The 12,906-nt window shown below is 42.8% G+C and overlaps 1 protein-coding gene across 1 annotated transcript in view; it reads left to right on the forward strand.

The window, feature by feature from the left end:
- TMEM135 (transmembrane protein 135) overlaps positions 1-12,906 on the forward strand; it is a 323,990-nt gene that overhangs the window by 282,570 nt on the left and 28,514 nt on the right. The window contains exons 8-9 of the mRNA XM_014524769.2: positions 3,594-3,740; positions 10,395-10,464. Of these exons, the coding sequence (XP_014380255.1) occupies positions 3,594-3,740; positions 10,395-10,464 (217 nt within the window). The remainder of the gene's footprint in view (positions 1-3,593; positions 3,741-10,394; positions 10,465-12,906) is intronic.

Below are 12,906 nucleotides of genomic sequence, written 5' to 3' on the forward strand. Positions count from 1 at the left end.
GATATCAAGGAAAAATATGGATGGAAGGACCTCAGGCCGTCATCTAGTTCAACCCCTGCTCAAAGCAGGATTGTTTCGGTCTAAACTGTCCCAGACAAATGTTTATCTAATCTGTATTTAAACTTCTAATAACAGCCTCTCCAATGCCTAACCACGCTCCTAGTGAGAAAGCTATCTATCTGCATGCCAGTCACTCCCGCAGCGTCCTCATCCAGGCCAGCCAGCTCTGTGTTCAGGGTTCCCAACCAGTTTATTTGACATGAGGAGCCTTGTCCCTGCAGTAAATGAAACAAGCAAGCGTGCAAACCAAACCAAACCCTGCCATCTTTCCTCAGACCTGGAGAGGGGCAAGCCAGGCTCAGGGCCTCTTCCTGAGCAGGACAGCGTCCTCTTTTCTCTCACCTTGCACTCTGCTTCTGGAACTCTTAACCTTTTTTGTGGCTCCACCCTCATTTATTAATCATCATTACTCCCAACCTTCTGCCCGCACAGTCAGCTACTGCCTGCCTGCTGCTGGCTTTCAGCACCTCCTTACACCCTTGTTATTTAACCTAAAGACTATTACTTTCTTGTCCTGATCCCATTGGGTGCAAAGAGCAATTTTTATAACAGCCCTTTTAAAATATCAGATTCCCCTTCAGTCTTCTCTTTCCCAGACTGTCATCCCCATTTTTCAAACCTTTCCTCAAATGTCATGTTTCTAGATCTGTAATTGTTTCTGTTTGTGTCTTGTGGACTTCCTCCAATTCATTAATATCTTTCTCAAAGCACTGTGATCAAAACAGGTGTGGTCTCATCAGTGCTGAATAGAGTAGAAGAATTGCTTTCTGTGACTTGCATATAATATTCTTGTTAATGCATCCCAGAATGCTATAAGGTTTTAATTGCAACAATATTTCCTCATTGGCTCATATTCAGCTTGCAGGTCTGTATAATCCTGGGTCCTTTTCTGCAGTACTGTGGCCTGGTCAGTCATATCCATTTTGCGTCTTCGTGTTTGATTGCTCTTTTATTTGCAGTTTTCCTTAACTGAATTTCATGCAGTTTATTTTAGACCATTTTTCCAATTGAGCAAGGCCATTTTGAATCAAATCCTGCTCTCTCACCTGTCTGTTTCCCCTCCCTCCTTATTGTTATCTGTAGATATACTAAATATACATTCAGTTCAATCTATTCTATCATTAATGAAGATATTGAACAATAGTGGATCCAAGACAGACCCTTGAGGAATCCCACTTGACTTTTCCTCTCACTGATATTGAGCCATTGATGACTACCTTTGGACTGTGATTTGTTCCACTTTGGGATGGTTATGGCTAGCTCTGTGTGTGGCTAAGTCTTTGCTCTGCTGTATCAGAAACCTGGGTTTTACTCCCAGTTCCTTCACAAGTTACTTTGTAATGGGGAAACCGCACCTACATCATTAGGGCCTGCACAGATTCACTTCTCTACAAGCAGGTGAATAGTCAGCAGATGTGGATTCATGTGTCAACAATGTGCTTTGGCTTCCTATAGACTTCTGAAACAAGTTAAAAACCTTTGTCTTTAACGTAATTTGTGGCTTGTGCCCTAATCTCTAAAGCAATGGTATTCAAACTGTATTCCCCAGAGCCCTGGGCTTCTGCAGTAGGTCATCAGAGAGATTGAGGGTAATGGCAGGGTGGGCTGGAAGGCAGTGCGCCTTCGTTGTTGGGCTGCATCACCTGGCTCTGCATCAGCTCACGTGGCCCACAGTCCTAGGGACTGCATGGCAGAAGAAGTGATATGAAAAGGCCCTGTGACTTTAGGACATTTGAAAACCACTGCTCTGAAGGATCACCTAAAACTCCAGGGTGTTACTTTATGGTCAATGTCTACACTCCTCTCTGTAGCGGATAGAGGTCTCTCAGAGCCAGTCTTAAGCTGCTGAATGAAATCCTGCAGCATTTAAGTATCATCCCAAACCACAGCAGCTTCTGCTTCATATGTAAGGTACGCTCCTTGGCCTTGCTTTCTTGTAGCACTAATACATACCAGCAAAGATATTAAAAAAGAACCCTTAAAAACAAATACTCCCCAAACATATGATTGAAATATCAGCTCGCTGCACAAACTTCTGCTACAGGGACCCAACAGCATATTTGATATAATTGTTCAAAAAATTTTTATTCCCATTCTCCCTTTCCAGGGCTTATTTATAAATATTGCTGCCCTGGTGTACTTTACCTCTAAGCTAATTACTAGATTCAGCCCATCTTTTTTTTGTTGATTTCAGAAAAACTGCTTCAATTTGCAGTTCATTGGAGGTGAAGGGAATACACCTCAGGTGATTTGAGTCATGTGTCTTAATACACTGTGGGAAGGTTCAGAGATATTTGGGTAATAAACATGTTATAAGAACCTATCTAGACTAGAATAACTTTTCCAAACCTCTTTTCCCTCTATACAATGGGACTCCATCTAACACGGAGGTATTGAGCTCATGCTCAATAAGTGTTACAAAGTTCGCAGAATTGGTAAAGTTGTTCTGAGAATTAGAATTCACTGTTTTCTGGCCTCACCCTTTGTTCCTTCCTCAGACCAAAGATAAAAGGATCTGTTCCATCTACATCCCCTTGTGAGCAATACTTTTGTACTACACATATTTGTACTATTATTATAGTTACAATGTAGACAGTACTCTCAATAGAGCATGAGAGCCCTCATGGTGCAGATGAAATGTCAAAGTCAAAACTTTCAGAATTTCACAAGTTAAGTGCCTGGCAACCTCTCCTTCACGCTTCCCAATATTGATTTTAATGGCTTATAGCTTGGCCAGATCTGGTCTTAGATCCTGGGAGACAGAAAAAGGCTGACTCATCTCCCTCCCAGATTTTATATTCTTTGTTCAAACCCCTTTGAAAACGAGCTGTTCAGAAAAGGCTGTTTGTTCATATTGCAAAAGTTGCTTATTTTTCACTTCCTACATTTTCTGAAATGGCTATTATATTTTGCTCAAAAAATTTTGGGGGTGTGGGATGGCCATGATTCTGACTTAGAGACCAAGCTTGGAAAACTTCAGTTCAATTGTTTAAAGTTTAACAAAATTACAAACAGCATGAGGCAGGTATGAGGCAACCTTCTTTAGGGGAACACTCTATATATACTTTTAACATACTCCAAAATGAACACGCAGTACCCATTTTACAAATACAGTCCTGATCATCTGCTCCAGTGTTACTCTCTTTTCTTCTGAAACTTCTTGGAGACCTCCTGTATGAACATCTTCACTTTCTCATCTCGTGTTTTCCATTATAAGAGCAGTGTTTGTTTGCACTCTTCAGGTTTTTTCTTTAATTTCATTTTTAAAGAGTTTTGTATTTATGTGTATGAGAATAAATAGAAGTCAGTATACTGATTTTTTTCAAACTGGGACACAAGCCTTTCCATCTCCACAGGATCAATGCTTTGCACAATCAGGAGCAACTGAAATCCCATTTACACACGTGTGCGCACGCGCGCACACACACACACACACAGTTGTACATAAAAGGTGTGTATATACTATATATATAGTTACATATATTTATATACAACAGTTACAATGATCATTTCTCTTTTTGGTTTCCTTCCAGGTTCATTGTAGGAAAAGAAGAAATTCCCACACATTCATTTTCACCAGAAGCAGCATTTTCAAAAACACAAAGAAAGATAAAGCCCTGTGAAGATGTATTGCGGCAAATGAATATAATGACTGTGACAAAAAAACTTGTTGACAAAGTGTGAGTCAAAAGGAAAGAAAAATTTCTAAGTGACACTTTTTTTGGTTACTCTAGTTTATATAGTTTGTGTAACTAAGCTATCTTTAATTAGCATTCAGGTGATTTTTTTTTAAATCTTATTTTAATAAGTAAATGAAGTAAGATCTGTTATTCAATAGTGTTACTGTATTTACCTAATCCAAGACAACTTTGAATTTTAAATAACCCCCTAATAATTAGATTCTATACAAGGAAAATTATAAATTTGTTATAATTTTCCAAGTATAGAATGTAATTAGTGGAAGATTGTCTTAATTTCATTCCCCCTCTACCCGCCTTGGCTCCCACTGCTGTGGCGAGGAAAGCAGCAGCTTGGGATGAAGGGCTGCATGCCTTCCTCTTGCTCCCCTGTACCTTACCTCCGCAAAGCCTGCCCTCCCCCCCCCGCTTGCCCCTTGCACCCGGTGCCTGCACCCCAACTTCTTGCCACCTCCATCCCCTGCTCTCCCCTGCAGCCTGACCCCCCCATCCCTTGCACATTGTGCCTGTTTCCCTCCAGCCTCTTCTTACATTATGCTGCAGCTCTGCTCCTCAGGACAGTCAGCAGCATGGTCCCAGCCCACCCAGCCCCGGACTGCCCCACCCCTGCATCATTGTCTCCCCTCCACCCTTGCCTTCTGCTGCAGCTCTGCTCCAGATCTGGGACAGTCAGCAGCAGAGAGATCCCAGCCAGGGCGAAGTGGCGATACCTCCTGGCCAGGCAGGGTTGGGGCTGGAGGGACCGGAGGTGAAGCAGAAGGTAAGGTGGGAGGAGGCAGCTGGGGAGAAAGGAGTAAGAGGTGGTGAACAGGCAGAGGCAGAGGGCCAAGTGGTGAGGTTGCAGGTTCCTCCCCACAGCCTCCCTGCACTCACCCAGTCCGGTCATGTGCCCCTCCCCTGCCAAATGAGCTATTCCAGCCCAGGGCAGGCAGCAGCTCAGCTCTGGCTTCAGGCTGGGACCCAGGGCCAAAGCTGGAGCTAAGCTGATGCCTGTCCCAGGGTGATACTGAAATCCTGGACAAGGCTTCTTGTTCCCTTATGCTTATTGGAGGAGGAGTAACGGGGACCTCATCTTGGATTCAAGTGAACTTGTTGGTTTAATATTTCTTATTATACTTGATTCACTAAGAAGGGAATGTAAAATCATACTGTATATATGCTATAATTTTAGAGAAGCTAGAGTAACATTTACTATGTAGTTCTGTCATTCAGTAGCATAATGGCTGGATATAGTGTGTCATAAATGTTGTACAGGTCCTCACAATTACCAGTCTAACTAGACAGAAGAGTCATGATGTACTTACTACAATTATTGTTAGTGTTGTAATTATTTGTGGATTTTCACGGGAACCTAAATTCAGTGGGAGCTAGACACCTAATATTATTACATAAGAACAGACTTCGGGAAAAAATAGGCCTGGTGGGGACCTTTAAAGGTCATCTGATCCATCTCCTGAATGCAGGCTACTTAGAAAATCTCAGGCTTATGATTTATTAGGCACCAACATCATATTTGATATAATAGTTCAAAGCATTTTTTCCCTTTCACTTTTCCCAGGGCTTATTTATAAACATTGCTGCCCTTTTGTACTTCATTTCTTAGTTAATTACTAGATCCAGTCTGTCTGTTTTGTTAATTTCAGAAAAATCTTTCCACTTTGCAGTTCATTAGTAGACTATAAATATTAGATGGGGTAAAAGAATACTAGGTGTAATATGCAGTAGGAAAACTATTTTTCAAACACAATAGGAGGGTATAGAGTCAGGCTTCATCTTGCTTCACTCTTTCTCTGACCCCTGTGTGCCCCCACACAGCTTGGTAGTGAGGGCTTCCTGCCCAGTCCTATTGGTTTATGGGAAGTGGAAGATAAGTGTTCAGATACCTGTAGAGTAGGCAGCCCAGGTCCAGGATTGTGGTGACAGGGGTGTGATCACACCCCCTTGGGCCCGGGCACATTCACAATGAAGAGAGTTTATTGCACACGTGCCTCAGCTGAAGGGAGTGTAGCCACAGCCCCTTTCTGCGATCCTGGATGCAAGCAAGCTCTCCTTTTCTTTGCTCCTGAATGCAGCAGGGAGAGGGGAGAACGGAGGGGAAGAGTGAAGAGCGCAATATGCTCCAGAGCTGCTTAAAAGGAGGGATCCCGGGCAGAGCCCACACCACCCAGCGGTGACCGTGTACAGCTTGCAGCACATATGAAGCTCCTAGCAGGAGCTCCGCTGAAGTGCCAGTGAGCTCTGAGAGTTGTGACACGTGGTGCTGCACCACCCCTGGATCTGCCCCTGGGTGCCTGGAAACCAGGTCTTTGACTTCATAGATTTCATAGACATCAGGGCTGGAAGGGACCTCGGAAGATCATCGAGTCCAGCCCCCCGCCCATAGGGCAGGAAGTCAGCTGGGGTGATAGGATCCCAGCAAGATAAGCATCCAGTTTCATCTTGAAGGTGTTCAATGAAGGCGCTTGAACCACCTCCGGTGGCAGGCTGTTCCAGACCTTGGGGGCTCGGACAGTAAAGAAATTCTTCCTTATGTCCAGCCTGAAACGATCTTGAAGTAGTTTGTGACCATTCGACCTCGTCATCCCTTGGGGCGCTCTGGTGAACAAACATTCCCCCAGATGCTGGTGGTCACCCCTGATAAACTTGTAGGTGGCCATCAGACTTCCTGGACTAGAGCCATAATCACTGGCTACTAGACAGAAGGTAGGAGTGTCCATCTCCTCTGCGTCACTCCCCGCTCTGGCAGAGTTGGATCCGAAGAGTAGAATATTGAGGCCTAGAGGCAGGAGTTCAGACGCACCCGTTTGCTGCATGTAGGGAGTTGTAGAGTTTGTAGAGGCTGCTCATTTAGAGAAAGGAAGAGCTTATGTGCCTCCCTCGGTCAAAACAGGAATGTTCTTCTAGGACAAGGGTTATATATATATACTAGCTGATGGCCCATCATAAATGACAGAATGTTTCTGGGAGAGGTTACATGTCCCCGATCACTCATGCTTTGGGGCCGGCCACATAAACCAGGGGCAGGCAGTTATTTTGGGTGGAGGGCCACTTACTGAGTTTTGGCAAGCTGTCAAAGGCCACATGGGTACCTCTGCCCCTTGGCAGGTGCCCCACCCCCTGGTTGCCATCTTGTGACCGGAAGTCGCACCCTCTTACCCCTGACCTTTACCACCAGAAGTCCATCCCCTTCCCCCAGAAATACTCCTTTCAGCAAGGGGTTGTGCCATCTTAGAACCAGAAAAATACCAAATTATATTATGAAAAGGAAACATGTACAGCATTCATTAATCTGATTTCAAAAAATATTTTTGTCCCGATTTACATGTGTTTGTGTAGTGTACATAGAGGGGATTGCACAATAGCTTCAAATGAAGTTTTACTCTTGTATATTGTGAGGGGTGGGTATAGGTTTGTGGGGGGTTGTGGGTGTATGGGGTGAGGGAGCATGTGTGGGGGTGTGTGTGGATATGTGGGGTGTGGATGGGTATGGGGGTTGTGGGCAGCTGTGTGTGGGGGGGGTACCTGGGCTGTGTGAGGGGGTGTGCATGTGTGGGTCTGTGTGTATGGCAGTGCAAGGGGAGTGTGGGGGCATGTGTATGGTGTGGAGTGTGTGTGGGACTCATGAGCACACACGCACCCCTGTGGACTCCGCCACTGGCTACATGCACACACACTCTGCTCCTGTCTGCACATCCACACCCACCCTCCCACTCTGTCCCTGGCCACACCCACCCTCTCTACCCCTGGCTCCACAAATACACCTGCCCACCCTAACCCTGGCTCCACACCCACCCACCCACTCTGCCCCTGGCTGTCCAACCACACCCACGCATACACCCACTCTGCCTCCGGCTGTACAACCACATCGACCCACCCATTCTGCCCCTGGCTCCACACCCACACCCCCCCACCCACCCTGCTCCTGGCTGCACAACCACACCCACACACTGTTCTTCTGGCTCCACAACTGCATCCACCCACCCACTCTGCCCCTGGCTGCACACCCACACCCACGCCAGACACACAGACACCCTACTGGCGGCTCCATGCTCCCTGCTTCGGTGATGCAGCAGGGCCATGTACCACAGTGCCAGCAGGCAGGGAGTGCAATTCCTGGGGGTGGGGCGGACTAGGCTGCTCGGTCCTGCTGACGCTTCTCCTGGGTCCTATTGCCCCTGTCTCTTATCAGCTTTGACAGGAGCCGGGGCAAGTCAATACAATTTTAAAGCCTAAGGACTCCCTGCCTGAGGGGGTGGGTCCATGCAGCCAATTGCCACCCGCCCTCTCTGGAGTGCATGCGTAGTTGGCCCCCAGCATTACAGACAGACAGACGGAAGCACTAAGCCTTTTATTATATTACAATTGTAAAAGCAGTTGTATAGGCTTTGGAGGACTAGTTTCTGGGAAGTAGGAAAATATCAGTTCTAGTCTCTGCTTCCTGGACTGCTTATGAATGAAACACAGAAATAACCCTGGTGGCAAGGACCAGAACCCAGGACTCCCCCTCCCAGCTAAGAGTTTGCTTCAGAGTCAAGTTTAGTGTCTAGCTGCTTAAGTGAGAAGACTTCTGCAAATATATGGAAACCTAAGTTTAGATACCTAGGGATCTTTTCTGTTCAAGATGTAGATGCCGAACAAGTGTAGACACCTGTGGGGTTCTCTGGCCACTGAAGCATGGGCGTTCCAGATTGGGGTTTTTTGTAATACATATATCTGAATGCTTCTTCTTAAGTCCTGCCTGTGGGTCTAGTTTACTAGTCTGGAGTTTGTTTTAAATACCTGAGCTGTTTTTGAGAATGAACTTAAGGTCAAATTATCAAAAGTAAGGTCTCTTAGAAGCCTGAATCATTTTCTAAATCATTCTGGGACCTTTGTAAAATTTCCCCTAAATAAAAGTTATACTTCAGAAGTGCCTGTAATAATTACAGCTCAGCTAGAAAGGAAATTGATCCTAAATTATTTGAAATTAACCGTGTTGTTTTGAACCATGTGGTTGTTCTCCCACTTATCCTTTAAGAATACCATGATGACATACTGTTGCCTATTGCAGCAGTCACATGTGTCATATGTAGCACTGTGCTTATTGAAAGATAAAACTCAATTTTTTAGAACTTTGAAAGGAGGCATCAGTAACCTGCTTTCCAAGAAAACAGTGGGTTATTCCAAAGAAATGGACGGGTATCTACTTTAAAGAAAAAAAAAAGACTTTTACTATCTTTGCCTCTTGCATCTTACCTCTAAATTGCTGTACTTAAATTATTAGTCTTTCAAAAGTGCCCTTACATAACTCCAACTTTGTCCCTTACAACTATGTGCTGTTAGGGCAGCCTCCAAGGTCTGTCGTTACATGCAGTAGAAAGGAAGTTTTCTCAGTGTAACATGTTCTGGAAGAGGCTGCTTTGTGGGTGAAAGCCCCTCAAACGGAAGGAAACAGTTACCTCCAGCAACAAGCTACGTGATAGCTAGAAGCCATTTGGGCAGTATCAATCACAGGATCTCCCAGTTGAGTTCTGTAGACGTATTTCATTTTAAATACCCCTTGCTTGAACTAAGATGGCAAGACCTGGTCAGTAGCCCCTCCAGCAAAAACATGTTTATTGAATGCTAGAAGCTAAATGCTTGACAAATGAGAGGAGTGTACTTCCTTTGGGATTTCCAAACTCCCTGCTCCCATGCATTCAAAAAACATTCAATTGTTAATCCTAATATGCTCTCAAGTTTCTCTTCCACATGTTTCTTTTCAGATATAATTGAGTCTAAATGCCTGTAACTTGATCACATTCTCATTACAATTTTTGTTACATTAACTGACCTCATGGATGATTTATGGCCAATATACTTTACAATACATGATTCAAAGCTTCCAAGATATTTGGCACAGTATATACATTGTCTAATTTGTTTTGCATTAAACCAGAAGTTCTTGGCTACAGGAAAACATACTTTTTAAAAATCTTGTTCAGAGTTGCTTTCCTTTAATTCTATGTCTGTGTCTGTATACCCCTCTCCCTTAAATGTTATCTTATGTATGCTTGGGGTCAAATCCTTGACCCCAAGTAGGAGTCTCATAAAATCCATACCACAGTGAAGCTAGCACACTTTCACCATGCTGGAATCAACATAGTATGAAGAGGTCTTAGGAAGGACCTCTGTATCTACTAAGCTGCAAAACTGTTTTGCATTGTTCCCCTGTAGCCTTTAGGATAGTGTAGGAGGGAACAAGGCACAGCTAGTGAACTAGAGTTAGAAAAACCACTCCCAGTATAGAAGTTAAGGGGAGGTCATTGATCATGAGACAGTGTAGATGAGCCCTGCTGCAATTCTCTGTCCGTGGAGTGGAATGATTTGTAATTCTTCTTTATAAACCATAGTGGAGAAGCTTCCGGGTGCAAAACTTTGTACAGGGTCAAAACATATACATATATATTTCAGAAATATGAATTAGGGAAGCATTAACTTTCACAGCCCCTTGATGGCATCCTAAAGATACACGATGCCTTACCATATGCAACTACAAATTAATTAGTGGCAAGGAAATATTTTATATGCATCTAGAAAGGAAAAATTTACCAAGTCTCCTGTCAGTTACACAAAAACAGCTGCCAGTTAATCCAGATTTCATTGTTACTTTTGCAGGTGCAAACATGGACCAAGGCATAGATGCTGTAAACACTTTGAAGATAACTGCATCTCATATTGCGTTAAAGTAAGTACAAAAAAAGGCAAATTCATAAACATGGACTGAGACTGGTAAAAACATGAAGTTTAGCACAGAATAAATATAGATAAGTAAGAAATGGGGAAGAAGCCTGTTGATGATGCTTTTTCCATTATAGAGCTGACAAGTTTGTGAAAAACACCTTCTAAGTTAGCCCTTTTGGAGTTCCTGAGACTTTGGGATCAATTAAAATCAACCAAGAATTTAAAGTGAATGAAAAACAGATCATCAAGAGATTTGCTTAATTATGTGACAGACTGTGTAACTGATCCTTCTTGCAGCTCCACCCTAAATAAAGTACCTGGAATGTGCTGTGTTCATCAGATGGATCTGTAGCAGCACACATACAGCTGTGCATATCTGGCACACTGGTATTTGATTTTGGACTTGCTTGCCTATTAATTTATTTTAAGGGGTAAGGGTAATGGGAGATTTGTCCACAGTTGCTATACACAGGGGGAGCTGTCTGTGTCTGCTGGCATAAATTATCCTTCTTCATAACATGGTCAGTGCATTTTTTTTCAGGGGAGTACTGTGTGGAGGAGATTGTGTTAGCTGGAATTAGTTTGGCACAGGTGGTGCCACCTGCCATACGTTCTTTACTTTTGGTGAGACTCCAGCAGAGCTCAATCTCTTAATAGCTGACATTTTTTTTTTATTTCTGGAGCAGCAGATATGGCTGTATGGACAGTTGAGAGGCGATATTTTGCCATTTTTATTTCATTTATTTTCATTTATATATTCATTTATTTTCAGAGGCTATATTTTGCCATAAAACTCCCCCTACCTTTTTCATTAAAATTTTACATCCTGTTGGAATTAATTCCTTGGTGTTTTTAAAGGATACGAGTAGCTAAACTTAGGGTAGAGCAAAGGGCAATAGCAATTTTAATATTTTATACAAGTTAGTTTACCTGTTATTCAGTGAGTGTCAATTTTTTTACTTTTTTTTTTAAACTGAAATATTTTGGTGCACCATTAAGTTGCATAGTGTTTTGTTTCGGTTTCAGCAAAACATCATATCAAGCACTAAAGTTTCATTCAGGTCTATGAGTGTTTTGCTCTAGAGGCTAGAAGACTAGTGTATGCAATAAAATATTTGCAAAATCTTCAGAATCCCAGTAATACCTTCTAGTACACACACAAAGTCTGAACATTTTAAACTAACACAATTAGCATAACTTACACAAAATGCCATTCCCCATCTTCATATAGAATGAAAAAATGAACCAGCATATAATTATTTAGTCCAATTTTTCAAATTTTGATACCTAATGTACAAAACCTTTAATTATTATACTTTCTGTGGAACATGACATTAGTCAAGCTTTCATAACTTTGGTAAAGGGTTTGCACAGTCAGGACCTAAATTAAGATGGAATGCAAATATGGAGGAAATGGAGGTGGAGGACATGGTGCACACATATACTAAACACAGTTTCATAGTTCTTCAGGATTCCCAGAAATAAAATACCCTAGCTGCAAATTGATACTGGGGTGGTACTTTTGTCGGCATGTGGCAAATTGTGATTACTGCTCCAAGTTGGCTAATAATTACATATGACTTATTCTTGTCATTACCTATCTCTTCCATCAACTCAACTTTTCATTTGTCAATTAGGTCTCCTCTTCAGACCTTTACATTTTTTGTGGGGAAGAGAAGCTTTCATTTGCTTTGTATTTTGGACAGTGTATAAGGTGGTTGACATCTAAGCACTAACACAATATAACATGTTTTGTAATGTTTGTCATGCCCTTACCTCCAAATGGAAACCAGTCCATTTTGGTTGCACACTGTCAAGTTTTTCAGACTGTATCAATTTGTCAAAAGCAATATTATTTATAGTAGCAGCCTCACTGGTACGTACCAGCTTTGACACAGGTTTCATCTGGAGAGACTTCTAACATTTTGAGGGTATTTGAACTTGAGTGTCCTAACTCCTAGGTGAGTGCACTAACTATCAGGCTATGCCTCTAAATCTCTGCACTTGGAACTGTTCCTCTATGTATAAATAACTAAATGTTAATTGAAATAGAAACAGCAATACTATAACCGTTTGTTTTTGGGCACTTAACTGGTATGTGAGACACTCAGGTTTGAAGTCCTATTCCAGTGAATTTTTAACTATTTATACAAAGGGGGCAGTGGTTAATAGAAAAGATTGGTGAAAGACTCACCCAAGACTAGCTAATAGATTGGTGGTTAGGGCACTCTCCTGGGATGCGGGAGGATAACAGAGCAAGGACCTGAAAGTGAGCACTCCACATCACAGGAAAGGGCCCTGACTGTCCAACCTCTCGAGTATATTGAGGGTGCGATCACTCTCTCTCGCTCTGTTTCTTTCTCTGATTTTTTTCTGAAAAAGTTTCAAAAGATCTTGGTTTCATTCTGGTTCAGAATTGGGAAACTAGTACTGCCCAGGTGGTTGT

This window comes from Alligator sinensis, unplaced genomic scaffold, assembly GCF_000455745.1.
Source record: "Alligator sinensis unplaced genomic scaffold, ASM45574v1 scaffold523_3, whole genome shotgun sequence".
NCBI classification, from domain to species: Eukaryota; Metazoa; Chordata; order Crocodylia; family Alligatoridae; genus Alligator; species Alligator sinensis.